Raw genomic sequence first — 26,367 nt, 5'->3', positions numbered from 1 at the left:
CACCGAGTGTATAACAAGTGACTTAAGAAAACTACTAGGCACTTGGTCTAAGCATTAAACAAAGCTTCAATCAACTGTTTTACAACATGGAGGTCTAGTTGTGTCCTTCACTAGTTCCTGTTAAAGAATGTCCTGAGCAAGCTGGGCCCGTGCCCGAGTATTTATACTCTCCCTGGACAGCGCCACCAGCAGGCCGCCCAGTATTATTTCATAAGTCATTTCCACATCAATGACTGATTCATGTCAACGAATACGTGTTTCTCTTCTCCACAGGCCTCTTCAGACTCCTTTGAGAAGCGAATTATCGCAGTCTGCGAGACGATGATGTCACGCTCCTGCTGGCTCCGGTCTGAGCGTCTGATTCACGGCATCAGTTTCCGTGGGATGACGCTGCTGCACCTCGCTGCTGCACAGGGATACGCGAGGCTGATTGAGACTCTCATCAAATGGAGGCAAGAGAACATCTCCCCCAGTGCTGTAATATCAGTCCCGGTTACACACCGCGCTCAGTGCTGTACTATCAGTCCCGGTTACACACGGCGCTCAGTGCTGTAATATCAGTCCCGGTTACACACCGCGCTCAGTGCTGTAATATCAGTCCCGGTTACACACCGCGCTCAGTGCTGTAATATCAGTCCCGGTTACACGACGCGCTCAGTGCTGTAATATCAGTCCCGGTTACTCACCGCGCTCAGTGCTGTAATATCAGCCCCGGTTACACCGCGCTCAGTGCTGTAATATCAGCCCCGGTTACATACCGCGCTCAGTACTGTAATATCAGTCCCGGTTACACACCGTGCTCAGTGCTGTAATATCAGTCCCGGTTACACACCGCACTCAGTGCTGTAATATCAGCCCCGGTTACACACCGCACTCAGTGCTGTAATATCAGTCCCGGTTACACACGACGCTCAGTGCTGTAATATCAGTCCCGGTTACACGACGCGCTCAGTGCTGTAATATCAGTCCCGGTTACTCACCGCGCTCAGTGCTGTAATATCAGCCCCGGTTACACCGCGCTCAGTGCTGTAATATCAGCCCCGGTTACATACCGCGCTCAGTACTGTAATATCAGTCCCGGTTACACACCGTGCTCAGTGCTGTAATATCAGCCCCAGTTACACACCGCGCTCAGTGCTGTAATATCAGCCCTGGTTACTCACTGCGCTCAGTGCTGTAATATCAGTCCCGGTTACACACCGCACTCAGTGCTGTAATATCAGCCCCGGTTACACACCGCACTCAGTGCTGTAATATCAGTCCCGGTTACACACGGCGCTCAGTGCTGTAATATCAGTCCCGGTTACACACCGCGCTCAGTGCTGTAATATCAGTCCCGGTTACACACTGCGCTCAGTGCTGTAATATCAGCCCCGGTTACACACCGCGCTCAGTGCTGTAATATCAGTCCCGGTTACACACGGCGCTCAGTGCTGTCATATCAGTCCCGGTTACTCACCGCGCTCAGTGCTGTAATATCAGTCCCGGTTACACACCGCACTCAGTGCTGTAATATCAGTCCCGGTTACACACGGCGCTCAGTGCTGTAATATCAGTCCCGGTTACACACCGTGCTCAGTGCTGTAATATCAGCCCCGGTTACACACCACGCTCAGTGCTGTAATATCAGTCCCGGTTACACACCGCGCTCAGTGCTGTAATATCAGTCCCGGCTACACACCGCGCTCCGTGCTGTAATATGGGTATAATTGTAGCCACAGTGTAGAGAGCTGGTTTCTATTGGTGTTATCTGTCACAGTAACACATTTGGACTTGAGATTCGGTGATTACCACCCCACAATATTTAACAGGCCTGTCGCTTGTTTTGAAACCTTGCAGGACAGTGAATGCTGAAAGTTTGGATCTGGAACAGGAGGTGGATCCGCTGAACGTCGATCATTTCTCCTGTACCCCTCTGGTGAGTTCAGTCAATTACCAGGAGCTGATTCATGAATCTGTCTGCTGCCATTGATTGTGTTTGAGTGTGTGAAGGGCCCCCCCTCTCCCCGGAGTGGCGGATGGATCAGAGGGCCCTGCTCTGCGCTGAGACAGCCGAATTCAACCAGGCAAGGGTTGGGCTCAGGGCCTCAGGGTTTCTGTGGCTTGAAGCTCTGCGTATGGACGTCCAGTGAGATTGGGGCTCAGGATCTTCCTCGCCCCCGCAGACCATCCACCCCCGATCACTGAATACTCTGGTGGCACTCACTGGCCTCACGTGAAGAATGGGGAGGTGCCAGAGAGTGACTGGTGCACCTGGGGGAGGGGGATATACCAAGCTAATCGGGAAGCTCTAGCCCACTTCAGTCACCAACTTGCAGTCATACAGTGTGATGTAAGAAAACTACTAGGCACTTGGTCTATGCGTTAATCAAAGCTTTAATCAACTGTTTTACAACTTGAGGCTAAAGGGATCAAGGGATATGGGGAGAAGGCAGGGACAGGGTACTGAATTTGGATGATCAGCCATGATCTCATTGAATGGCGGAGCAGGCTCGAGGGGCCGAATGGCCGACTCCTGCTCCTATCTTCTGTGTTTCTATGGAAGTCTAGTTGTGTCCTTCACTAGTTCCTGTTAAGAATGTCCTGCGCAAGCTGGGCCCGTGCCCGAGTATTTATACTCTCCCTGGACAGCGCCACCCCCAGGCCGCTCAGTATTATTTCATAAGTCTTTCTTTCATGAATGACTGATTCATGGCACAGTGCCTTTAACGTAGTAAAACGTCCCAGGGCGCTTCACAGGAGTGATTATCAAACACCGAGCCACATAATAATAATTCAACTTTATTGTCATTGTACAATGCACAAGTACAAGAACAACGAAATGTGATCTTGCAAGCTCCCATGAGTCCGGTACAAATAACATTAACATTAAACGTAAATAGCACCGTCCTGGGAGAAGCAAAGTCGGTGCGCGCCGCCATTCCATTTCCACCATTCCTCCTGTCCGACAATCTTCAGCCCAACGCCCAGGCCTGCTCACCAGCCGCCCCTCCCGGGGCTCCTTCCATGACCTTCTCACCAACCGCCCCTCCTCGGGGCTCCTTCCGTGACCTTCTGCACCTGGTCTTCCCTAATGGTCACCCCTCCAGGTACTAACCAGGCCTGGCTCTGCTTAGCTTTCAAGCCTTGCCAGTGACCCTGTCCCTAGTCCCAGGAACAGGAATAGGAGATATTAGGACAGATGATTAAAAGCTTGGTCAAAGAAGTGGACCTAAAGGAGCGTTTTACAGGAGGAGAGAGAGGTAGAGAGGCGGAGAGGTTTAGGGAGGGAATTCCAGAGCTCGGGGCCCAGGCGGCTGAAGACACGGCCGCCAATGGCGGAGCGATGGAAATCGGGGGGATGCGCAAGAGGCCAGGATTGGAGGAGTGCAGAGATCTCGGAGGGTTGTCGGACTGGAGGAGATTACAGAGATAGGGAGGGGGGAGCGAGGGCCATGGCGGGATTTGAACACAAATATGAGAATTTTAAAATCGATGCGTTGCTGGACCGGGAGCCAATGTAGGTCAGCGAGCACGGGGGGCGATAGGTGAACGGGACTCGGCGCGAGTTCGGACACGGGGCAGCGAGCTCAGGGGGTGATGGGTGAACGGGACTGGGTGTGAGTTAGGACACGGGGCAGCGAGCTCAGGGGGTGATGGGTGAACGGGACTGGGTGTGAGTTAGGACACGGGGCAGTGAGCACAGGGGGTGATGGGTGAACGGGACTTGGCGCGAGTTCGGACACGGGGCAGCGAGCTCAGGGGGTGATGGGTGAACGGGACTGGGTGTGAGTTAGGACACGGGGCAGCGAGCTCAGGGGGTGATGGGTGAACGGGACTCGGCGCGAGTTCGGACACGGGGCAGTGAGCACAGGGGGCGATAGGTGAACGGGACTTGGCGCGAGTTCGGATACGGGGCAGTGAGCACAGGGGGTGATGGGTGAACGGGACTCGGCGCGAGTTCGGACACGGGGCAGTGAGCACAGGGGGCGATAGGTGAACGGGACTCGGCGCGAGTTCGGACACGGGGCAGTGAGCACAGGGGGCGATAGGTGAACGGGACTCGGCGCGAGTTCGGACACGGGGCAGCAGAGTGTTGGATGAGTTGAAGGTGCGATTGCAGAACAGATTATATGTGTCTGAATATCGGGGCGTGATCTGACAAGCGGTTCCTTTCTAGTAAAATACTCGCTGGTTTATTTTTATTTCTGCAGATGTGGGCCTGTGCATTAGGCCATGTTGAAGCAGCTGTTATCCTCTATGGGTGGAATAGCAACGCCCTGTCCATCCCTGACTCATTGGGACGCCTCCCCTTGCATGTGGCGCGCTCCCGCGGTCACGTGACGCTGGCCGTGCGTCTGGAAGAGCTGCAGAGGCAGGATGGTCAGGCCCAGGGAAGCCCGCTAAGGCCCAAGCTGCAGGAGACCGATGGAACAGACGCCAGCTGGCAGCCGTGGACAGGCAGCACTCCGGACATTGCCAAGGCACCTTCACCCTTATCGGCGAGTCCGGACACAGGTACGAGCGCACCCTCTACCCAGGTCCTTTTCAAAGTTCCCTCCGCCCCTCTCCAAAGCCTTGCTCCGTCGATACTGTGGGCACAGTGAGAGGCTTGGCTGTCTGACACATCACTCAGCCTAGGATTGCATTAGATCATGGGGGCCGGCATAGGATCGAACTTGCTTTGGTGCATCGACACTCTGGGCAGGCTGGGGTTGTTTTCCTTGGAGCAGAGAAGGCTGAGGGGGGACCAGATTGAGGTGTACAAAATTATGAGGGGCATCGATAGGGTAGATAGAAAGGAACTTTTCCCCTTAGTAGAGGGATCAATAACCAGGGGGCATAGTTTCAAGGTAAGGGGCAGGAGGTTTAGAGGGGATTTGAGGGAGAACTTTTTCACCCAGAGGGTGGTTGGAATCTGGAACTCACTGCCTGAAAGGGTGGTGGAGGCAGGAACCCTCACAACATTCAAGAAGCATTTAGATGAGCACTTGAAACGCCATAGCATACAAGGCTACGGACCAAGTGCTGGATAATGGGATTAGAATAGATGGGGCTTGATGGCCGGCGCGGACATGATGGGCCGAAGGGCCTCTTTCTGTGCTGTATAACTCGATGACTGCACCAGGGAGCTGTGGGACACAGTCCTCCACACAACCCGCCTGACTGTTCCCAGGCCATTGCTTGGATACCCCGGGAATAGAGGGTCGCTGTGGGACTGCACAGAGAGAGATATTGGGCTGGATTTTGTCAATGGGGATGTGATGGAGGCGGGACTCCCACTTTTTGGGTTGTAGTCCCGCCTCCATCGACTTGTGGCCAATCCACGCGATTTTCCCTTGATTGACCTTGTTAAGCCCGCCCAGCGGGCTCAGCAGGCCAATTAAGGGCCACCCGGCAACAGGTGACGTCAGGGATTGACATTTCATCTGTCGAGAGCTTTTGACAGATGAAATATCAGTGTTTGCCAGCTCTGTGAAGCTGTCCAACACTGACAATCTGTCTTCTAACTTGAGTCCTTCTACTCAGACTCAGTTAGAGATCTCTCCAGACCAGAAAGCAGAGGCTGCAGCTTTTGACAGTTCAGCGGCCATTCTGCTTTCTGTGCCGGTGAGCTGAGGGACTGCCGAAAACTGAAGGGAGGAAGCCTGCAGGAGAAAGTAACGGTAAGTAAAACTTATTAAAACATTTACACTTACCTCACACACTTAGCTCTGCACACATGCACCCATCACTCACCTGAACACCGGACATCTCGATCCCTCCAACCCCTGCAGACCGACGTTCCGTCTCGCTAACTTGGCGTGGTTTGGAGCCGTCGGGAATCCCACACTTCAGAGATAAAAATAGGGATTAGGCTAAAATTAATTGGCACTAATCCCCTTCCCGCCTCGGGGAGGCGGCTCCCAGCACAGGTCGGAGACCCGCCTCCTGGGACATTGGCACAGAGGCGGGTTGGGGGCGGGATGGGTTCGTGCCCCCCGATTCTGCAATTTTACCACCACTCCCGCCTCCAAACCCGCCTCCACGGGGCTTGGAAATTCGAGCCCATTGTGTTTGAATCCGTGAAGCGGTATTTCGGTATGTTACACTCTGGATAGCTGTGGATTTAAGTCAGCTTTTAACCGGCGTGGAGGCTTTCAGTTCAGAGTTGGTAGTCGTGCTTGTCGTGTGTTAGTTTTGATCTGCCATTGATGCCTCTCGCCACACAGGTCTGAGCACTGTGAGCAGTAACTCGTCTCCCTGCTCGTTGTCTGAAGGGTCGGGACCCCTGTCGGTGACCTCTGACTACTCCAGTGGCTCGGTGCACAGAGACACGCCAGTCACCAGCCCCGAGCTCTGCCCTACCGGTGAGCGAGATGTTGCCATGGAGATCTGCGAGCCACAGCAGCAGGCAGCTCACAACACCATGTCCTCGACACCGAAGGATCACGGCTGGACTGGCCTCTGCGTTGAGAGCTCTGGCACTGGGGAAAGCAAGGATCAAGCTGGCAATCTGTGGTACCTGTGCGCGGAGCCCGAGCCTCGGAAAGTGCGGAACACGGAATCGCACTTCTTCCTGGACTATGAGGCCACTTTGGTGACAAATAGCACGAGGCAGTTCTCTAAGGCAACCGGTCGAGATCCCATGGAGACGGAGCTGCTACGTTTCAGTGAGAATGCCGAGAATGAGGAGTTCTTGCCTTCCGTCGATGTGCTACAGGTAAAAACAAAACTCCCATCCCACTGTCAATGCCTTGTGCTGTCGTCACTGGCCTCGCCAGCGCCACCCGATACAAACTCCCACTCATTCCCGGGGCCCCCTGGATCCAATCCGACGTGTGTCCCGCTTGTCTGTCATCGCAGTCTCTGGAGACCACCCTGCCTTCCAAACCATTGATTGCAAAGTCCTTATCATTTACAAATCGCAATAAGACTTCGGCCCACCTAGAAACATAGAAGATAGGAGCAGGAGTAGGCCATTCGGCCCCTCGAGCCCGCTCCGCCATTCAATGAGATCATGGCTGATCATCCAAATTCAGTACCCTGTCCCTGCCTTCTCCCCATATCCCTTAATCCCTTTAGCCTTAAGAAATATATCTAACTCCTTCTTGAATATATTTAATGAATTGGCCTCCACTGCCTTCTGTGGTAGAGAATTCCACAGGTTCACCACTCTCTGGGTGAAGAAATTCCTCCTCATCTCTGTCCTAAATAGCTTACCCCTTATCCTTAGACTGTGACCCCTGGTTCTGGACTCCCCGGCCATCGGGAACATCCTTCCTGCATCTAGTCTGTCCAGTCCTGTCAGAATTTTATGTTTCAATGAGATCCCCTCTCATTCTTCTAAACTCCAGCGCGTACAAGCCCAATCGACCCAATCTCTCCTCATACGTCATTCCTGCCATCCCAGGTATCAGTCTGGTGAATCTTCGCTGCACTCTCTCCATGGCAAGAACATCCTTTCTCAGATAAGGCGACCAAAACTACACACAATACTCAAGGTGTGGTCTCACCAAGGCCCTGTACAACTGCAGCAAGACATCCTTGTTCCTGTACTCAAACCCTCTCGCTGCGAAGACCAACATACCATTTGCCTTCTTAACTGCCTGCTGCACCTGCATGCTTACCTTCAGCGACTGGTGCACAAGGACACCCAGGTCTCGTTGCACTTCCCCTTCTCCCAATCTATTGCCATTCAGATAATCTGCCTTCCTGTTTTTGCCACCAAAGTGGATAACCTCACATTTATCCACATTATACTGCATCTGCCATGCTTCTGCCCAATCACCCAACCTGTCCAAATCATACTGGAGTTTCTCGGCATCCTCCTCACAGCACACACGCCCACCCAGCTTTGTGTCGTCTGCAAACTTGGAGATATTACATCTAGTTCCCTCGTCTAGATCATTAATATATATTGTGAATACCTCAACCTTCTCCAGCCCTGCTCTTCTGATTGGCCTGTTGTACACTGTGCCCCCTTCACTGATACTGTCATTGCTGATAAAGCGATTAGCAATCACACCCCTGCACTCCAGGACTCTCCGGACTACATATGAACATAAGAAATAGGAGCAGGAGTCGGCCATTCGGCCCCTCGAGCCTGTTCTGACATTCAATGAGATCAGGGCTGATCTGTATCTTAACTCCATCCACCCGCCTCGGTTCCGTAACCCTTAATACCCCTTACCCAACAAAAGTCTATCAATCTCAGTTTTGAAATTTCCAATTGACCTCCAGCCTCAGCAGCTTTTTGGGGGAGAGAGTTCCAGATTTCCACCCCCTTTTGTGTGAAGAAGTGCTTCCTGACATCACCCCTGAACGGCCTGGCTCTAATTTTAAGGTTCTGCCCCCTTGTTCTGGACTCCCCCCACCAGAGGAAATAGTTTCTCTCTCTCCACCCGATCAACTCCTTTAATCATCTTCAACACCTCGATTAGATCACCCCTTAATCTTCTAAACTCGAGGGAACACAAGCCCAGTCTGTGCAACCTGGCCTCGGAATTTAACCCTTTTAGCCCCGGGTATCGTTCTGGTGAATCTGCGCGGCTCCCCCTCCGAGGCCGAGATATCCTTCCTGAGGGGCGGGGCCCAGGACTGACCCCGGTCACTCCAGGTGGGGTCTGACCCAGGCTCTGTACACCTGAAGCCTCCCTTAAGAAGATAAGAAATAGGAGCAGGAGTCGGCCATTCGGCCCCTCGAGCCTGGTCCTCCATTCAATGAGATCAGGGCTGATCTGATCTTGGCCTCACCTCCCCTTTCCTGCCTGTTCCCCATAACCCTCGACTCTCTACTTCGGTCGCATTGTGGTTATGTCACCGGACCAGTAATCCCGAGGCCTGGACAGGTGACCCAAAGACGTGAGTCCGAATCCCACCCCGGCAGCTGGGGAATTTAAATTCAGTGAATTAAATAAATCTGGAATAAAAAGCTCGTATCAGTAATGGTGACCATGAAACTATTGGACTGCCGTAAAAACCCATCTGGTTCACTGATGTCCTTTAGGGAAGGAAATCTGCCGCCCTTACCCGGTCTGGCCGATATGTGACTCCAGACGTGGTTGACTCTGAAATGGCCGAGCAAGATACTCAGTTGAAAAAGGCGGCTCACCACCACCTCCTCAAGGGCAACTAGGGATGGGCAATAGATGCTGGCCTTGCCAGCGACGCCCACATCCCAAGAATGAATTTTAAAAAAGCTCTGCCTTGCTTCCATGCCTCCTGACGTGAAAAAGTCTCCTCAAAAGTTACCTGTTTGACCTCCCTAGCCCTTGTTCTAACTCCTGTTGGTGTCCATTGCCCTCCTCACCATTCCCCCTCCGTGCACCTTACAACATGATGGTAGAATGTTGTATCTGAGTTGCTGCTGCTTGTAGTGGAAGCAGCGAGCTGATCTTCTCCCCTTGCCCTGCAGGCCGATCCGGTTATCGTCCGCCCCCCCCCACCCCCCGCCCCCGCTGCTGATCTCTCGTCATCCCCCTCTTCCTTTCCCATCAGGTGGACATGATCACCTTGGCTGAACAGATTATTGACGCCACGCCGGAACGCATCAAACAGGAAGATTTTAACACAGTCGACACAGCTCTGAAAGAGCGACAGGACAACACCACCATCAACGACACCATGACCTGGCTCGCCAGCTACCTGGAGAATGTGGACCAGCTGCCCAACTTCTCCCAGCACAGGTAGGATCTGTGGCTCCAGCAAGGCAGAAGGCTGGAGGCATTCCCTCCCTGATTAGTTCCTCAGCTGATGTTAGAACCGGATCCGGATCACTGGACACAGGGTATCTGATCCGGATCACTGGGGACAGGGTATCTGATCCGGATCACTGGGGACAGGGTATCTGATCCGGATCACTGGGGACAGGGTATCTGATCCGGATCATTGGGCACAGGGTATATGTCGCTGTATAACATGGGTACAGTACTGGTGGGTACAGGCCTGTCACTGTATAACACTGGGGTACAGTACTGGTGGGTACAGGTCTGTCGCTGTATAACACTGGGGTACAGTACTGGTGGGTACAGGTCTGTCTCTGTATAACACTGGGGTACAGTACTGGTGGGTACAGGCCTGTCACTATAACACTGGGGTACAGTACTGGTGGGTACACGTCTGTCACTGTATAACACTGGGGTACAGTACTGGTGGGTACAGGTCTGTCTCTGTATAACACTGGGGTACAGTACTGGTGGGTACAGGTCTGTCACTATAACACTGGGGTACAGTACTGGTGGGTACAGGTCTGTCACTATAACACTGGGGTACAGTACTGGTGGGTACAGGTCTGTCCCTGTATAACACTGGGGTACAGTACTGGTGGGTACAGGTCTGTCACTGTATAACACTGAGGTACAGTACTGGTGGGTACAGGTCTGTCGCTGTATAACACTGGGGTACAGTACTGGTGGGTACAGGTCTGTCACTATAACACTGGGGTACAGTACTGGTGGGTACAGGTCTGTCTCTGTATAACACTGAGGTACAGTACTGGTGCGTACGGGTCTGTCACAATAACACTGGGGTACAGTACTGGTGGGTACAGGTCTGTCACTATAACACTGGGGTACAGTACTGGTGGGTGCAGGTCTGTCACTGTATAACACTGGGGTACAGTACTGGTGGGTACAGGTCTGTCACTGTATAACACGGGTACAGTACTGGTGGGTACAGGTCTGTCTCTGTATAACACTGGGGTACAGTACTGGGGGGTACAGGTCTGTCACGAACATTGGGGTACAGTATTGGTGGGTACAGGTCTGTCACTAACACTGGGGTACAGTACTGGTGGGTACAGGTCTGTCACTGTATAACACTGGGGTACAGTACTGGTGGGTACAGGTCTGCCACTAACACTGGGGTACAGTACTGGTGGGTACAGGTCTGTCACTGTATAACACTGGGGTACAGTACTGGTGGGTACAGGTCTGTCACTGTATAACACTGGGGTACAGTACTGGTGGGTACAGGTCTGTCACGAACACTGGGGTACAGTACTGGTAGGTACAGGTCTGTCACTAACACTGGGGTACAGTACTGGTGGGTACAGGTCTGTCACTGTATAACACTGGGGTACAGTACTGGTGGGTACAGGCCTGTCACTAACATTGGGGTACAGTACTGGGGTGCAGGACTGTCACTAACACTGGGGTACAGTACAGGTGGGTACAGGTCTGTCACTGTATAACACTGGGGTACAGTACTGGTGGGTACAGGTCTGTCACGAACACTGGGGTACAGTACTGGTAGGTACAGGTCTGTCACTAACACTGGGGTACAGTACTGGTGGGTACAGGTCTGTCACTAACACTGGGGTACAGTACTGGTGGGTACAGGTCTGTCACTAACTCTGGGGTTCAGTACTGGTGGGTACAGGTCTGTCACTGTATAACACTGGGGTACAGTACTGGTGGGTACAGGTCTGTCACTGCATAACACTGGGGTTCGGTACTGGTGGGTACAGGTCTGTCACTGTATAACACTGGGGTACAGTACTGGTGGGTACAGGTCTGTCACTGTATAACACTGGGGTACAGTACTGGTGGGTACAGGTCTGTCTCTGTATAACGCTGGGGTACAGTACTGGTGGGTACAGGTCTGTCACTGTATAACACTGGGGTACAGTACTGGTGGGTACAGGTCTGTCTCTGTATAACACTGGGGTTCAGTATTGGTGGGTACAGGTCTGTCACTAACACTGGGGTACTGTACTGGTGGGTACAGGTCTGTCACTAACATTGGGGTTCAGTACTGGTGGGGACAGGTCTGTCACTAACACTGGGGTACAGTACTGGTGGGTACAGGTCTGTCACTAACACTGGGGTACAGTACTGGTGGGTACAGGCCTGTCACTAACACTGGGGTACAGTACTGGTGGGTACAGGCCTGTCACTGTATAACACTGGGGTACAGTACTGGTGGGTACAGGCCTGTCACTGTATAACACGGGTACAGTACTGGTGGGTACAGGTCTGTCACTGTATAACACTGGGGTACAGTACTGCTGGGTACAGGTCTGTCACTAACACTGGGGTTCAGTATTGGTGGGTACAGGTCTGTCACTAACACTGGGGTACAGTACTGGTGGGTACAGGTCTGTCACAGTATAACACTGGGGTACAGTACTGGTGGGTACAGGTCTGTCACTGTACAACACTGGGGTACAGTACTGCTGGGTACAGGTCTGTCACTAACACTGGGGTTCAGTATTGGTGGGTACAGGTCTGTCACTAACACTGGGGTACAGTACTGGTGGGTACAGGTCTGTCACAGTATAACACTGGGGTACAGTACTGGTGGGTACAGGTCTGTCACTGTATAACACTGGGGTTCAGTACTGGTGGGTACAGGTCTGTCACTGTATAACACTGGGGTACTGTACTGGTGGGTACAGTCTGTCTCTGCATAACACTGGGGTACAGTATTGGTGGGTACAGGTCTGTCGCTGTATAACACTGGGGTACAGTACTGGTGGGTACAGGTCTGTCACTAACACTGGGGTTCAGTATTGGTGGGTACAGGTCTGTCACTAACACTGGGGTACAGTACTGGTGGGTACAGGTCTGTCACTAACATTGGGGTTCAGTACTGGTGGGGACAGGTCTGTCACTAACACTGGGGTACAGTACTGGTGGGTACAGGTCTGTCACTAACACTGGGGTACAGTACTGGTGGGTACAGGTCTGTCACTAACATTGGGGTTCAGTACTGGTGGGGACAGGTCTGTCACTAACACTGGGGTACAGTACTGGTGGGTACAGGTCTGTCACTAACTCTGGGGTTCAGTACTGGTGGGTACAGGTCTGTCACTGTATAACACTGGGGTACAGTACTGGTGGGTACAGGTCTGTCACTGTATAACACTGGGGTACAGTACTGGTGGGTACAGGCCTGTCACTGTATAACACTGGGGTACAGTACTGGTGGGTACAGGTCTGTCACTGTATAACACTGGGGTACAGTACTGGTGGGTACAGGTCTGTCACTGTATAACACTGGGGTACAGTTCTGGTGGGTACAGGTCTGTCACTGTATAACACTGGGGTACAGTACTGGTGGGTACAGGTCTGTCACTGTATAACACTGGGGTACAGTACTGGTGGGTACAGGTCTGTCACTGTATAACACGGGTACAGTACTGGTGGGTACAGGTCTGTCACTGTATAACACTGGGGTACAGTACTGGTGGGTACAGGTCTGTCACTGTATAACACTGGGGTACAGTACTGGTGGGTACAGGTCTGTCACTGTATAACACTGGGGTACAGTACTGGTGGGTACAGGTCTGTCACTATAACACTGGGGTACAGTACTGGTGGGGACAGGTCTGTCACTAACACTGGGGTACGGTACTGGTGGGTACAGGTCTCTCACTAACACTGGGTACAGTACTGGTGGGTACAGGTCTGTCACTAACACTGGGGTACAGTACTGGTGGGTAGAGGTCTGTCACTAACACTGGGGTACAGTACTGGTGGGTACAGGTCTGTCACTGTATAACACTGGGGTACAGTACTGGTGGGTACAGGTCTGTCGCTGTATAACACTGGGGTACAGTACTGGTGGGGATAGGTGTGTTGCTGTATAACACTGGGGTACAGTACTGGTGGGTACAGGTCTGTCACTAACACTGGGGTACAGTACTGGTGGGTACAGGTCTGTCGCTGCATAACACTGGGGTACAGTACTGGTGGGTACAGGTCTGTCACTAACACTGGGGTACAGTACTGGTGGGTACAGGTCTGTCACTGTATAACACTGGGGTACAGTACTGGTGGGTACAGGTCTGTCACTAACACTAGGGTACAGTACTGGTGGGTACAGGTCTGTCACTGTATAACACTGGGGTACAGTACTGGTGGGGACAGGTCTGTCACTAACACTGAGGTACAGTACTGGTGGGTACAGGTCTGTCACTAACACTGGGGTACAGTATTGGTGGGGACAGGTCTGTCACTAACACTGGGGTACAGTACTGCTGGGGACAGGTCTGTCACTAACACTGGGGTGCAGTACTGGTGGGTACAGGTCTGTCACTAACACTGGGGTACAGTATTGGTGGGGACAGGTCTGTCACTAACACTGGGGTACAGTACTGGTGGGTACAGGTCTGTCACTAACACTGGGGTACAGTACTGGGGGCTACAGGTCTGTCACTAACACTGGGGTACGGTACTGGTGGGTACAGGTCTGTCACTGTATAACACTGGGGTACAGTACTGGTGGGTACAGGTCTGTCACTAACACTGGGGTACAGTACTGGTGGGTACAGGTCTGTCACTAACACTGGGGTACAGTACTGGTGGGTACAGGTCTGTCACTAACACTGGGGTACGGTACTGGTGGGGACAGGTCTGTCACTAACACTGGGGTACAGTACTGGTGGGGACAGGTCTGTCACTAACACTGGGGTACAGTACTGGTGGGGACAGGTAATTCCTCATTGACAGGGCTGGGAATGGGTGTGGACGGTTGTGGCTCGGCTGTGAGGCTCCCCATTATTGAAGAGGATTGTGGCACACACTGCTGAGCGAGGGTCGATGTGGTACAGAGTGCTGTGCGGCTTGGTAGAGGTGACATTGTGTTTGGGTCAGGATGAGGCCGCCTGAATGTGATTTGCTCCCCCCCTCCCCCGGGGTTTACAGAGCGAGATATCCTGATTGAGGTGACGTGTCGTCCGGTATTAAGTTCCCGGCCTGACGCACATGCTGACTGCTTCGAATCGCTAGGAAATGCCAGGGGAGCTGAGCTGTGGGCAGAGTGGGTGAGGGCGAGTCTGCAGCCTCGCTCGGCCCCGAGGTGAAGTGCAGGAAGTGTTTACTCTGAAACATGAGCGCAGTTAGTTATTTCACACCCTTCATACTCGGCGGCACTGACTCCTTCAGACACGTCAACCCTGCCAGAGTCTGCCTCCGCACATCAGCACTGCAAGAGCCTCCCCCAGTGCTTCATTGGTGTATGACCTGGATGATCCCAGTTTCCATCCTGGGTCTCTGCTGTTACCCAGTCTCGGCGAGGACGGCTTTTGGGGAGATACAGGGGAGGTTATCCCTCAACCACTCCTGCTCATTGATCTCATTGCTGTTTGTGGGATCTTGCTGTGCCGCATACCCTACATTACAACATTGCCAAAGTGCTGTAGGACATCCTGATTTTGTGAAAAAAGCTATTAAACCCTCAAGTTTAGGAAGGGCAGTGTAGAAGAAGCTTTACTCTGAATCAAACCCGTGCTGTACCTGCCCTGGGAGTGTTTGACGGGACAGTGTAGGGGGAGCTTTACTCTGTATCTAACCCCGTGCTGTACCTGCCCTGGGAGCGTTTGATGGGACAGTGTCGAGGGAGCTTTACTCTGTATCTAACCTGTGCTGTACCTGCCCTGGGAGTGTTTGATGGGACAGTGTAGAGGGAGCTTTACTCTGTATCTAACCCGTGCTGTACCTCCCTGGGAGTGTTTGATGGGACAGTGTCGAGGGAGCTTTACTCGGTATCTAACCTGTGCTGTACCTGCCCTGGGAGTGTTTGATGGGACAGTGTCGAGGGAGCTTTACTCTGTATCTAACCTGGGCTGTACCTGCCCTGGGAGTGTTTGATGGGACAGTGTAGAGGGAGCTTTACTTTGTATCCAACCCGTGCTGTACCTGCCCTGGGAGTGTTTGATGGGACAGTGCAGAGGGAGCTTTACTCTGTATCTAACCCGTGCTGTACCTGCTCTGGGAGTGTTTGATGGGACAGTGTAGAGGGAGCTTTACCCTGTATCTAACCCGTGCTGTACCTGCCCTGGGAGTGTTTGATGGGACAGTGTAGAGGGAGCTTTACTCTGTATCTAACCCGTGCTGTACCTGCCTTGGGAGTGTTTGATGGGACAGTGTAGAGGGAGCTTTACTCTGTATCTAACCCGTGTTGTACCTGCCCTGGGAGTGTTTGATGGGACAGTGTAGAGGGAGCTTTACTCTGTATCTAACCCGTGCTGTACCTGCCCTGGGAGTGTTTGATGGGACAGTGTAGAGGGAGCTTTACTTTGTATCTAACCCGTGCTGTACCTGCCCTGGGAGTGTTTGATGGGACAGTGTAGAGGGAGCTTTACTCTGTATCTAACCCGTGCTGTACCTGCCCTGGGAGTGTTTGATGGGACAGTGCAGAGGGAGCTTTACTCGGTATCTAACCTGTGCTGTACCTGCCCTGGGAGTGTCTGATGGGACAGTGTAGAGGGAGCTTTACTCTGTATCTAACCCGTGCTGTACCTGCCCTGGGAGTGTTTGATGGGGACAGTGTAGAGGGAGCTTTACTCGGTATCTAACCTGTGCTGTACCTGCCCTGGGAGTGTTTGATGGGACAGTGTAGAGGGAGCTTTACTCTGTATCTAACCCGTGCTGTACCTGCCCTGGGAGTGTTTGATGGGACAGTGTAGAGGGAGCTTTACTCTGTATCTAACCCGTGATGTACCTGCCCTGAGAGTGTTTGATGGGGACAGTGTAGAGGGAGCTTTACTCTGTATCTAACCCATGCTGTACCTGCCCTGGGAGTGTTTTACAGGACAGTGTAGAGGGAGCTTTACTCTGTATCTAACCCATGCTGTACCTGCCCTGGGAGTGTTTGATGGGACAGTGTAGAGGGAGCTTTACTCTGTATCTAACCCCGTGCTGTACCTGCCCTGGGAGTGTTTGATGGGACAGTGTAGAGGGAGCTTTACTCTGTATCTAACCCGTGCTGTACCTGCCCTGGGAGTGTTTGATGGGACAGTGTCGAGGGAGCTTTACTCTGTATCTAACCCCGTGCTGTACCTGCCCCGGGAGTGTTTTACAGGACAGTGTAGAGGGAGCTTTACTCTGTATCTAACCCATGCTGTACCTGCCCTGGGAGTGTTTGATGAGACAGTGTAGAGGGAGCTTTACTCTGTATCTAACCCGTGCTGTACCTGCCCTGGGAGTGTTTGATGGGACAGTGTTGAGGGAGCTTTACTCTGTATCTAACCCGTGCTGTACCTGCCCTGGGAGTGTTTGATGGGACAGTGTAGAGGGAGCTTTACTCTGTATCTAACCCCGTGCTGTACCTGCCCTGGGAGTGTTTGATGGGACAGTGTAGAGGGAGCTTTACTCTGTGATATACCTATCAATTCCTCCAATAAAAGGCGAAGAGTTACGAAGGTGACTAAAGGTTTTTATTGACTAAATAACAGCCCACTCTCGTGGGTGATCCGATCCAAGCAGGAGGAATACCAGCCAGTCGCTCACCTTTATACCTGGCCTGGTGGGTGGAGCCAAGGCGGAGTCGGCAGTGGTCATCCCAGGTATAGCAGTGTGGCAAGAGGCGACCTCGTACCGTGATACAATAGTGGTCAGTGATACAGTTATAACGAACAGTGGTGAACAGTGCTAACGATAGTGAACGTGGTTTACCACATTCACCCCTTGTTTAGAATTAAGTCCGGCGGGGTGAAGTGTACTACCAATTCTGGTAGGTCAGTCTGTCCGGAGGCTTCGTAAGCCTCTCCGATCGCCGCAGCGGTGGTGTTGCCTTATCCGGTGCTGGTGCCTTATCCGGTGTTGATGCTGGTGTTTGCGTGGTCGGCGAGGGCTCGTGGGGTTCCGGCATGCCGTCTACCTGGACTGAGGTTGGGGGGGGTGGTGGCGGTGTTTCCGGATCGGCTGAGGGTGCGAGGTCTCGTAGGGAGACAGTGTCCTCCCGCCCGTCTGGGTACGCCACGTAGGCGTACTGGGGGTTGGCGTGCAGGAGGTTCACCCTCTCGACCAGGGGGTCCGTTTTATGGGTCCTCACGTGTTTCCGCAGCCAGACCGGCCCCGGGGCGGTCAGCCAGGTTGGTAGAGTGGTTCCCGTAGTCGACTTCCTGGGGAAAACGAACATTCGTTCATGGGGGGTGGTGTTAGTGGCCGTGCAAAGTAATGACCGGATGGAGTGCAGCGCTGTCGGGAGGACTTCTTGCCAGCGGGAGGTTGGGAGGCCCTTAGACTTTAAGGCTAAGAGGACGGCCTTCCATACCGTCGCGTTCTCTCTTTCCACCTGACCGTTACCTCTGGGGTTGTAGCTGGTGGTCCTGCTTGCTGCAATACCTCTCTCTAGGAGGAATTGCCGGAGTTCCTCGCTCATGAAGGAGGAGCCCCGGTCGCTGTGTATATAGTTCGGGAACCCGAACAAGGCGAAGAGGGCATTCAGGCACTTAATGACCGTGCTACTGGTCATGTCGGGGCAGGGGAAGGCAAAGGGGAAACGGGAGTACTCATCAACGATGTTGAGGAAGTACACATTACGGTCAGAGGACGGGAGGGGCCCCTTAAAGTCGATGCTCAGGCGCTCGAAGGGGCGGGTGGCCTTGATCAGGCTTGCTCGGTCCGGCCTATAGAAGTGCGGTTTGCACTCCGCACAGGTCTGGCAGTTCCTGGTCATGGTCCTGACCTCCTCGATGGAGTAGGTCAGGTTGCGGGCCTTAATGAAATGGTAGAGTCTGGTGACTCCGGGGTGGCAGAGCTGGTCGTGGAGGGTCTGAAGCCTATCGATATGCGCGCTGGCGCATGTCATTCGTGAAAGGGCATCAGGGGATTCATTCAGCTTGCCTGGCCGGTACAAGATCTCATAATCGTAGGTGGAGAGCTCGATTCTCCATCTCAAAATCTTGTCATTCTTGATTTTGCCCTTCAGCTTGTTATTAAACATGAAAGCCACCGAACGCTGGTCGGTGAGGAGGGTAAATCGTTTGCCTGCCAGGTAGTGCCTCCAGCGCCGTACTGCCTCCACGATCGCCTGGGCCTCTTTCTCGACCGACGAATGTCGGATCTCGGGGCCCTGTAGGGTCCTTGAGAAGAAGGCCACTGGCCTCCCCTCCTGGTTTAGGGTGGCGGCTAAGGCGAAGTCGGAGGCGTCGCTCTCCACCTGAAAGGGGATGGACTCGTCCACTGCGTGCATCGTGGCCTTGGCTATGTCTCCCTTAATGAGGGAGAAGGCCGCGCACGCCTCCTCCGTGAGGGGGAAGGAAGTGGCTTTCAGGAGGGGTCTGGCTTTGTCCGCGTAATTGGGTACCCATTGGGCATAGTAGGCGAAAAGCCCCAGGGTTCTCCTAAGTGCTTTAGGGCAGTGGGGGAGGGGTAGCTCCATGAGGGGGCGCATTCTTTCTGGGTCGGGGCCGATGATTCCGTTCTCCACTACGCAGCCGAGGATGGCAAGGCGCGTGGTGTTAAACACGCATTTCTCCTTATTGTAGGTGAGGTTCAGCCGTTGGGCCGTACGGAGGAATTTCTCCAGATTCGCGTCATGTTCCTGCTGGTCGCGGCCGCAGATAGTGACGTTATCTAGGTAGGGGAATGTAGCCTGCAGTTCGTTCTGGTCAACCATCTGGTCCATCTCCCTTTGGAAGACCGAGACCCCATTAGTGACACCGAAGGGGACCCTAAGGAAGTGGTATAGGCGCCCATTCGCCTCGAAGGCGGTATACTGGCGGTCCTCAGGGTGGATAGGGAGTTGGTGGTAGGCCGACTTCAGGTCGATGGTCGAGAATACTTTATACTGTGCAATCTGATTGACCATGTCAGATATGCGGGGGAGGGGGTATGCGTCCAGCTGGGTATATCTGTTTATGGTCTGGCTGTAGTCGATGACCAGGCGGTTTTTATCGCCGGTCTTTACGACTACGACCTGGGCACGCCAGGGGCTGCTGCTCCCCTCGATAATGCCCTCTTTCAGGAGGCGCCGCACCTCAGAGCTAATGAAGGCTCTGTCCCCGGCGCTATACCGCCTGCTTTTGGTAGCGACGGGTTTGCAGTCAGGGGTAAGGTTAGCAAACAGAGAGGGTGGCGGGACCTTGAGGGTGGAGAGGCTGCAGGTGTTACGCGGTGGGCGGTTTAACGTTTGCTGGTTGTTGACTGTGAGTGGGGGGAGGGGTCCACCGTATGCTAGGGTTACGCTTTGGAGGTGGGATTGGAAGTCCAGCCCTAGTAGGACGGCAGCGCAGAGATGGGGGAGGACGAGGAGTTTAAAGTTTTTATACTCCGTGCCCTTAACCGACAGGGTCACGACACAGTAGCCGCTGATGTCCGTGGCGTGGGACCTCGATGCCATCGAGATTCGGCTGCGCGTTGGTAGGACAGAGAGGGAGTAGTGGCTCACCGTGTCTGGGTGGATGAAGCTCTCCGTGCTTCCGCTGTCGAACAGGCAGGTCGTGGCGTGGCCGTTCACTTTGATGTCCATCATTGACTTGGACAGATGGTGCGGGCGGGCTTGGTCCAGGGTGACGGAAGCTAGTGTGTAGCTGAGCGAGTCGTTGTCATCTGCGGGCGAGGCGGTCGGGCGTGGTGAGTAAAATGGCGTCTCCCACGAGGTAGGGCCCCATGAGGCACTATTGGGGTCGGTTGCCTTAATCAAAGATGGCCGCCCCCATGACTCATGTGTGGGGATGCTGGCCTCAGTTGCCCTAAACAAAGATGGCCGCCCCCATGACTCATGTGTGGGGATGCTGGCCTCAGTTGCCCTAAACGAAGATGGCCGCCCCCATAGTTCGCATGCGGCACTGCTGGCCTCTGAGGATCCGCTCCTGCAGGCCTTGGAGAAGTGGCCTTTCTTCAGGCAGGTTCTACATATGGAGTTCTTGGCTGGGCAGCGCGACCTCGGGTGCTTCTCCTGGCCACAAAAAAAACAGCCGGCGGCCCGATCGCGGATGCCCGATGTCGGGGCCGGTGCCGGGGGTGGCGGGGCCGGTCGGGTCCGGGACGCCGACGCAGAGGTAGGTCCCGGGGGCGGCGCTGGGAAGGGTGCTGTGGTAGGGGTCGGGCCCGAGTCCCAGGGTCGCGAGCAGTACCTGGTGAATGCTTCCTGATCTTGGTGGGCCACTTCCAGGGAGATAGCGAGGGCTTCAGCTTTTTCCATGCTGAGGTCTTTAGCTTCCAGCAGTCTTTGCCGTGAGTACTCGGACCGTAGGCCTTTCAGGAATGCGTCGCGGATATTATCTTCAGTATTTTCGGCTGCCGACACCGATTTAAAGTCACAGTTCCTGGCGAGTGCATATAGCGCCTGTGAGAATTCGGCTACTGATTCTCCTGGCTGTTGCGGCCGTGATCTTAGGAGGTGCCTAGCGTACATGTAGTTTACCGGGGTCCGGTACTTCTGTTTCAGCAGGTTGATGGCGGTCTCGTAGGTAGTCATGTCCTCGATGAGAGTGTATACTCTCGGGCTCAGTTGTGCCTGCAGGACACTTAGTTTGGATGCCTGAGGGACGCTGGATTCTCTCAGGTATGATTCGAAGCAGACCAGCCAGTGTTTAAAGTCTGCGGCTGAGTTTGCTGCTCGTGGGTTCAGGTCCAGGTACGGCGGTCTGAGGGCTCGCAGCCAAGCTGGCTGGTGTGGCTGTGCTCCTGGGAGCTGCGCTGGTGGCTCCTCCGCCGGTTGTGACTCGTTGTCGGACATCATTAAATTTAGTCAATAAAATTGATATACCTATCAATTCCTCCAATAAAAGGCGAAGAGTTACGAAGGTGACTAAAGGTTTTTATTGACTAAATAACAGCCCACTCTCGTGGGTGATCCGATCCAAGCAGGAGGAATACCAGCCAGTCGCTCACCTTTATACCTGGCCTGGTGGGTGGAGCCAAGGCGGAGTCGGCAGTGGTCATCCCAGGTATAGCAGTGTGGCAAGAGGCGACCTCGTACCGTGATACAATAGTGGTCAGTGATACAGTTATAACGAACAGTGGTGAACAGTGCTAACGATAGTGAACGTGGTTTACCACACTCTGTATCTAACCCTGTGCTGTACCTGCCCGGGAGTGTTTGATGGGACAGTGTAGAGGGAGCTTTACTCTGTATCTAACCCGTGCTGTACCTGCCCTGGGAGTGTTTGATGGGACAGTGTAGAGGGAGCTTTACTCTGTATCTAACCCGTGCTGTACCTGCCCGGGAGTGTTTTACAGGACAGTGTAGAGGGAGCTTTACTCTGTATCTAACCTAGGCATGCTTGGTGCTACCACACAGAACATCTTTTAATTTAAATTCAAAAGTCATCAAAATATTTTTAAAATTACGATACAGTAAATTGGATCATTCTGATATGAGATCATTGGACATTGCATTTCCATTGTTTGTGCAGTGACTGCCGGTCGCTGGAAGTGTTTCTCATTGTTCCTCTTGCATCTTTCCCAGATCGGAGTGCAGTCAGCCTCTGACCCCACCGTCCAACCCCTGCCTCAGCCCCGTCAGCTCTCCGCTCAGCGACATCACCTTTGAGAAAGTCGAAACTGCCGCCAACACCGATTGGTCGGATTTCCTGAACGCGTCGGCCAACGGGAAGATGGAGAGTGAATTTGCGCTGCTGACCCTCTCGGACCATGAGCAGCGGGAGCTGTACGAGGCCGCGCGGATAATCCAGACCGCGTTCCGCAAGTATAAGGTAAGGCATCGGCTAGTGAACGACCTCTGCTCCCGTCCACTGACGCTGTCCACTGTGCACCGACACTATTCACCGACACTGTGCACTGACACAGTCCACTGTGCACCGACACTATTCACCGACACTGTCCACTGTGCACCGAAATTGTCCACTGTGCACTGACACTATTCACCGACACTGTCCACTGACACTATTCACCGACACGGTCCACTGACACTATTCACCGACACGGTCCACTGACACTATTCACCGACACGGTCCACTGTGCACCAACACTATTCACCGACACGGTCCACTGTGCACCAACACTATTCACCGACACGGTCCACTGTGCACCAACACGGTCCACTGTGCACTGACACTGTTCACCGACACTGTCCACTGTGCACCAACACTATTCACCAACACGGTCCACTGTGCACCAACACTGTTCACCAACACTGTCCACTGTGCACTGACACTGTTCACCGACACTGTTCACCGACACAGTCTACTGTGCACTGACACTATTCAGCGACACTGTCCACGGTGCACCGGCACTATTCACCGACACTATTCACTGACACTATTCACTGACACTATTCACCGACACTGTCCACTGTGCACCGACACTATTCACCGACACTATTCACCGACACTATTCACCGACACTATTCACCGACACCGTCTCCTCCCTCAGTCACCGATCCTACTCCCCTGTTCACACTCACTCTCCCTCAGTCACCAATCCTACTCCCCTGTTCACACTCCCTCACCCTCAGTCACCGATCCTACTCCCCTGTTCACACTCACTCTCCCTCAGTCACCGAGCCTACTCCCCTGTTCACACTCACTCTCCCTCAGTCACCGAGCCTACTCCCCTGTTCACACTCACTCTCCCTCAGTCACTGATCCTACTCTCCTGTTCACACTCACTCTCCCTCAGTCACCGATCCTACTCCCCTGTTCACATTCACTCTCCCATCCTACTCCCCTGTTCACACTCACTCTCCCGCAGTCACCGAGCCTACTCCCCTGTTCACACTCACTCTCCCTCAGTCACTGATCCTACTCCCCTGTTCACACTCACTCTCCCTCAGCCACTGATCCTACTCCCCTGTTCACACTCACTCTCCCTCAGTCACTGATCCTACTCCCCTGTTCACATTCACTCTCCCTCAGTCACCGATCCTACTCCCCTGTTCACACTCACCCTCCCTCAGTCACCGATCCTGCTCCCCTGTTCACACTCACTCCCTCAGTCAGTGATCCTGCTCCCCTGTTCACACTCACTCTCCCTCAGTCACCGATCCTACTCCCCTGTTCACACTCACTCCCTCAGTCAGTGATCCTACTCCCCTGTTCACACTCACTCTCCCTCAGTCACCGATCCTACTCCCCTGTTCACACTCACTCTCCCTCAGTCACCGATCCTACTCCCCTGTTCACACTCACTCTCCCTCAGTCACCGATCCTACTCCCCTGTTCACACTCACTCTCCCTCAGTCACCGGCCCTGCTCCCCTGTTCACACTCACCCTCCCTCAGTCACCGATCTTACTCCTCTGTTCACACTCACTCTCCCTCAGTCACCGATCCTACTCCCCTGTTCACACTCACCCTCCTTCAGTCACCGATCCCACTCCCCTGTTCACACTCACTCTCCCTCAGTCACCGATCGTACTCCCCTGTTCACACTCACTCCCTCAGTCACTGATCCTACTCCCCTGTTCACACTCACTCCTTCAGTCACTGATCCTACTCCCCTGTTCACACTCACTCCTTCAGTCACTGATCCTACTCCCCTGTTCACACTCACTCTCCCTCAGACACCGATCCTACTCCCCTGTTCACACTCACTCTCCCTCAGTCACCGATCCTACTCCCCTGTTGACACTCACTCTCCCTCAGTCACCGATCCTACTCCCCTGTTCACACTCACTCTCCCTCAGTCACCGATCTTACTCCCCTGTTCACACTCACTCCCTCAGTCACCGATCCTGCTCCCCTGTTCACACTCACACTCCCTCAGTCACCGATCCTGATCCCCTGTTCACACTCACTCTCCCTCAATCACCGATCCTACTCCCCTGTTCACACTCACTCTTCCTCAGTCACCGATCCTACTCCCCTGTTCACACTCACTCTCCCTCAGTCACCGATCCTACTCCCCTGTTCACACTCACACTCCCTCAGTCACCGATCCTACTCCCCTGTTCACACTCACCCTCCTTCAGTCACCGATCCCACTCCCCTGTTCACACTCACTCTCACTCAGTCACCGATCGTACTCCCCTGTTCACACTCACTCCCTCAGTCACTGATCCGACTCCCCTGTTCACACTCACTCCCTCAGTCACTGATCCTGCTCCCCTGTACACACTCACACTCCCTCAGTCACTGATCCTGCTCCCCTGTTCACACTCACTCTCCCTCAGTCACCGATCCTACTCCCCTGTTCACACTCACTCTTCCTCAGTCACCGATCCTACTCCCCTGTTCACACTCACTCTCCCTCAGTCACCGATCCTACTCCCCTGTTCACACTCACTCTCCCTCAGTCACCGATCCTACTCCCCTGTTCACACTCACTCTCCCTCAGTCACCTATCCTAATCCCCTGTTCACACTCTCTCTCCCTCAGTCACCGATCCTACTCCCCTGTTCACACTCACTCTCCCTCAGCCACTGATCCTACTCCCCTGTTCACACTCACTCTCCCTCAGTCACTGATCCTACTCCCCTGTTCACATTCACTCCCCTTCAGTCACCGATCCTACTCCCCTGTTCACACTCACCCTCCCTCAGTCACCGATCCTGCTCCCCTGTTCACACTCACTCCCTCAGTCAGTGATCCTGCTCCCCTGTTCACACTCACTCCCTTAGTCACTGATCCTACTCCCCTGTTCACACTCACTCTCCCTCAGTCACCGATCCTACTCTCCTGTTCACACTCACTCTCCCTCAGTCACCGATCCTACTCCCCTGTTCACACTCACTCTCCCTCAGTCACTGATCCTACTCCCCTGTTCACACTCACTCTCCCTCAGTCACCGATCCTACTCCCCTGTTCACACTCACCCTCCCTCAGTCACTGATCCTACTCCCCTGTTCACACTCACTCTCCCTCAGTCACCGATCCTACTCCCCTGTTCACACTCACCCTCCCTCAGTCACCGATCCTACTCCCCTGTTCACACTCACTCTCCCTCAGTCACTGATCCTACTCCCCTGTTCACACTCACTCTCCCTCAGTCACCGATCTTACTCCCCTGTTCACACTCTCTCTCCCTCAGTCACCGATCCTACTCCCCTGTTCACACTCACCCTCCCTAAGTCACCGATCCTGCTCCCCTGTTCACACTCACACTCCCTCAGTCACCGATCCTGCTCCGCTGTTCACACTCACTCTCCCTCAGTCACAGATCCTACTCCCCTGTTGACACTCACTCTCCCTCAGTCACCGATCCTACTCCCCTGTTCACACTCACTCTCCCTCAGTCACCGATCTTACTCCCCTGTTCACACTCACTCCCTCAGTCACCGATCCTGCTCCCCTGTTCACACTCACACTCCCTCAGTCACCGATCCTGCTCCCCTGTTCACACTCACTCTCCCTCAGTCACCGATCCTACTCCCCTGTTCACACTCACTCTTCCTCAGTCACCGATCCTACTCCCCTGTTCACACTCACTCTCCCTCAGTCACTGATCCTACTCCCCTGTTCACACTCACTCTCCCTCAGTCACCGATCCTACTCCCCTGTTCACACTCACTCTCCCTCAGTCACCGATCCTACTCCCCTGTTCACACTCACTCTCCCTCAGTCACAGATCCGACTCCCCTGTTCACACTCACTCTCCCTCAGTCACCGATCCTACTCCCCTGTTCACACTCACTCTCCCTCAGTCACCGGCCCTACTCCCCTGTTCACACTCACCCTCCCTCAGTCACCGATCTTACTCCTCTGTTCACACTCACTCTCCCTCAGTCACCGATCCTACTCCCCTGTTCACACTCACCCTCCTTCAGTCACCGA

General features: G+C 53.8%; 1 protein-coding gene across 1 annotated transcript in view; it reads left to right on the top strand.

Moving 5' to 3' along the window:
• Nucleotides 1–240: 240 nt before the first annotated feature.
• Nucleotides 241–26,367, top strand: part of LOC147081222 (calmodulin-binding transcription activator 2-like) — a 67,319-nt gene continuing 41,192 nt past the window's right edge. Inside the window, exons 1-6 of the mRNA XM_085980881.1 lie at nucleotides 241–452; nucleotides 1,840–1,918; nucleotides 4,194–4,497; nucleotides 6,192–6,682; nucleotides 9,460–9,647; nucleotides 22,105–22,351. Of these exons, the coding sequence (XP_085837007.1) occupies nucleotides 241–452; nucleotides 1,840–1,918; nucleotides 4,194–4,497; nucleotides 6,192–6,682; nucleotides 9,460–9,647; nucleotides 22,105–22,351 (1,521 nt within the window). The remainder of the gene's footprint in view (nucleotides 453–1,839; nucleotides 1,919–4,193; nucleotides 4,498–6,191; nucleotides 6,683–9,459; nucleotides 9,648–22,104; nucleotides 22,352–26,367) is intronic.

The sequence above is a fragment of the Somniosus microcephalus genome, unplaced genomic scaffold (assembly GCF_052327205.1).
Source record: "Somniosus microcephalus isolate GS21.2 unplaced genomic scaffold, FLI_Smic_1.0 scaffold654, whole genome shotgun sequence".
NCBI classification, from domain to species: domain Eukaryota; kingdom Metazoa; phylum Chordata; class Chondrichthyes; order Squaliformes; family Somniosidae; genus Somniosus; species Somniosus microcephalus.
The sequence above is the reverse complement of the archived record's forward strand: the minus strand, read 5'-3'. Positions and strand labels throughout refer to the sequence as shown.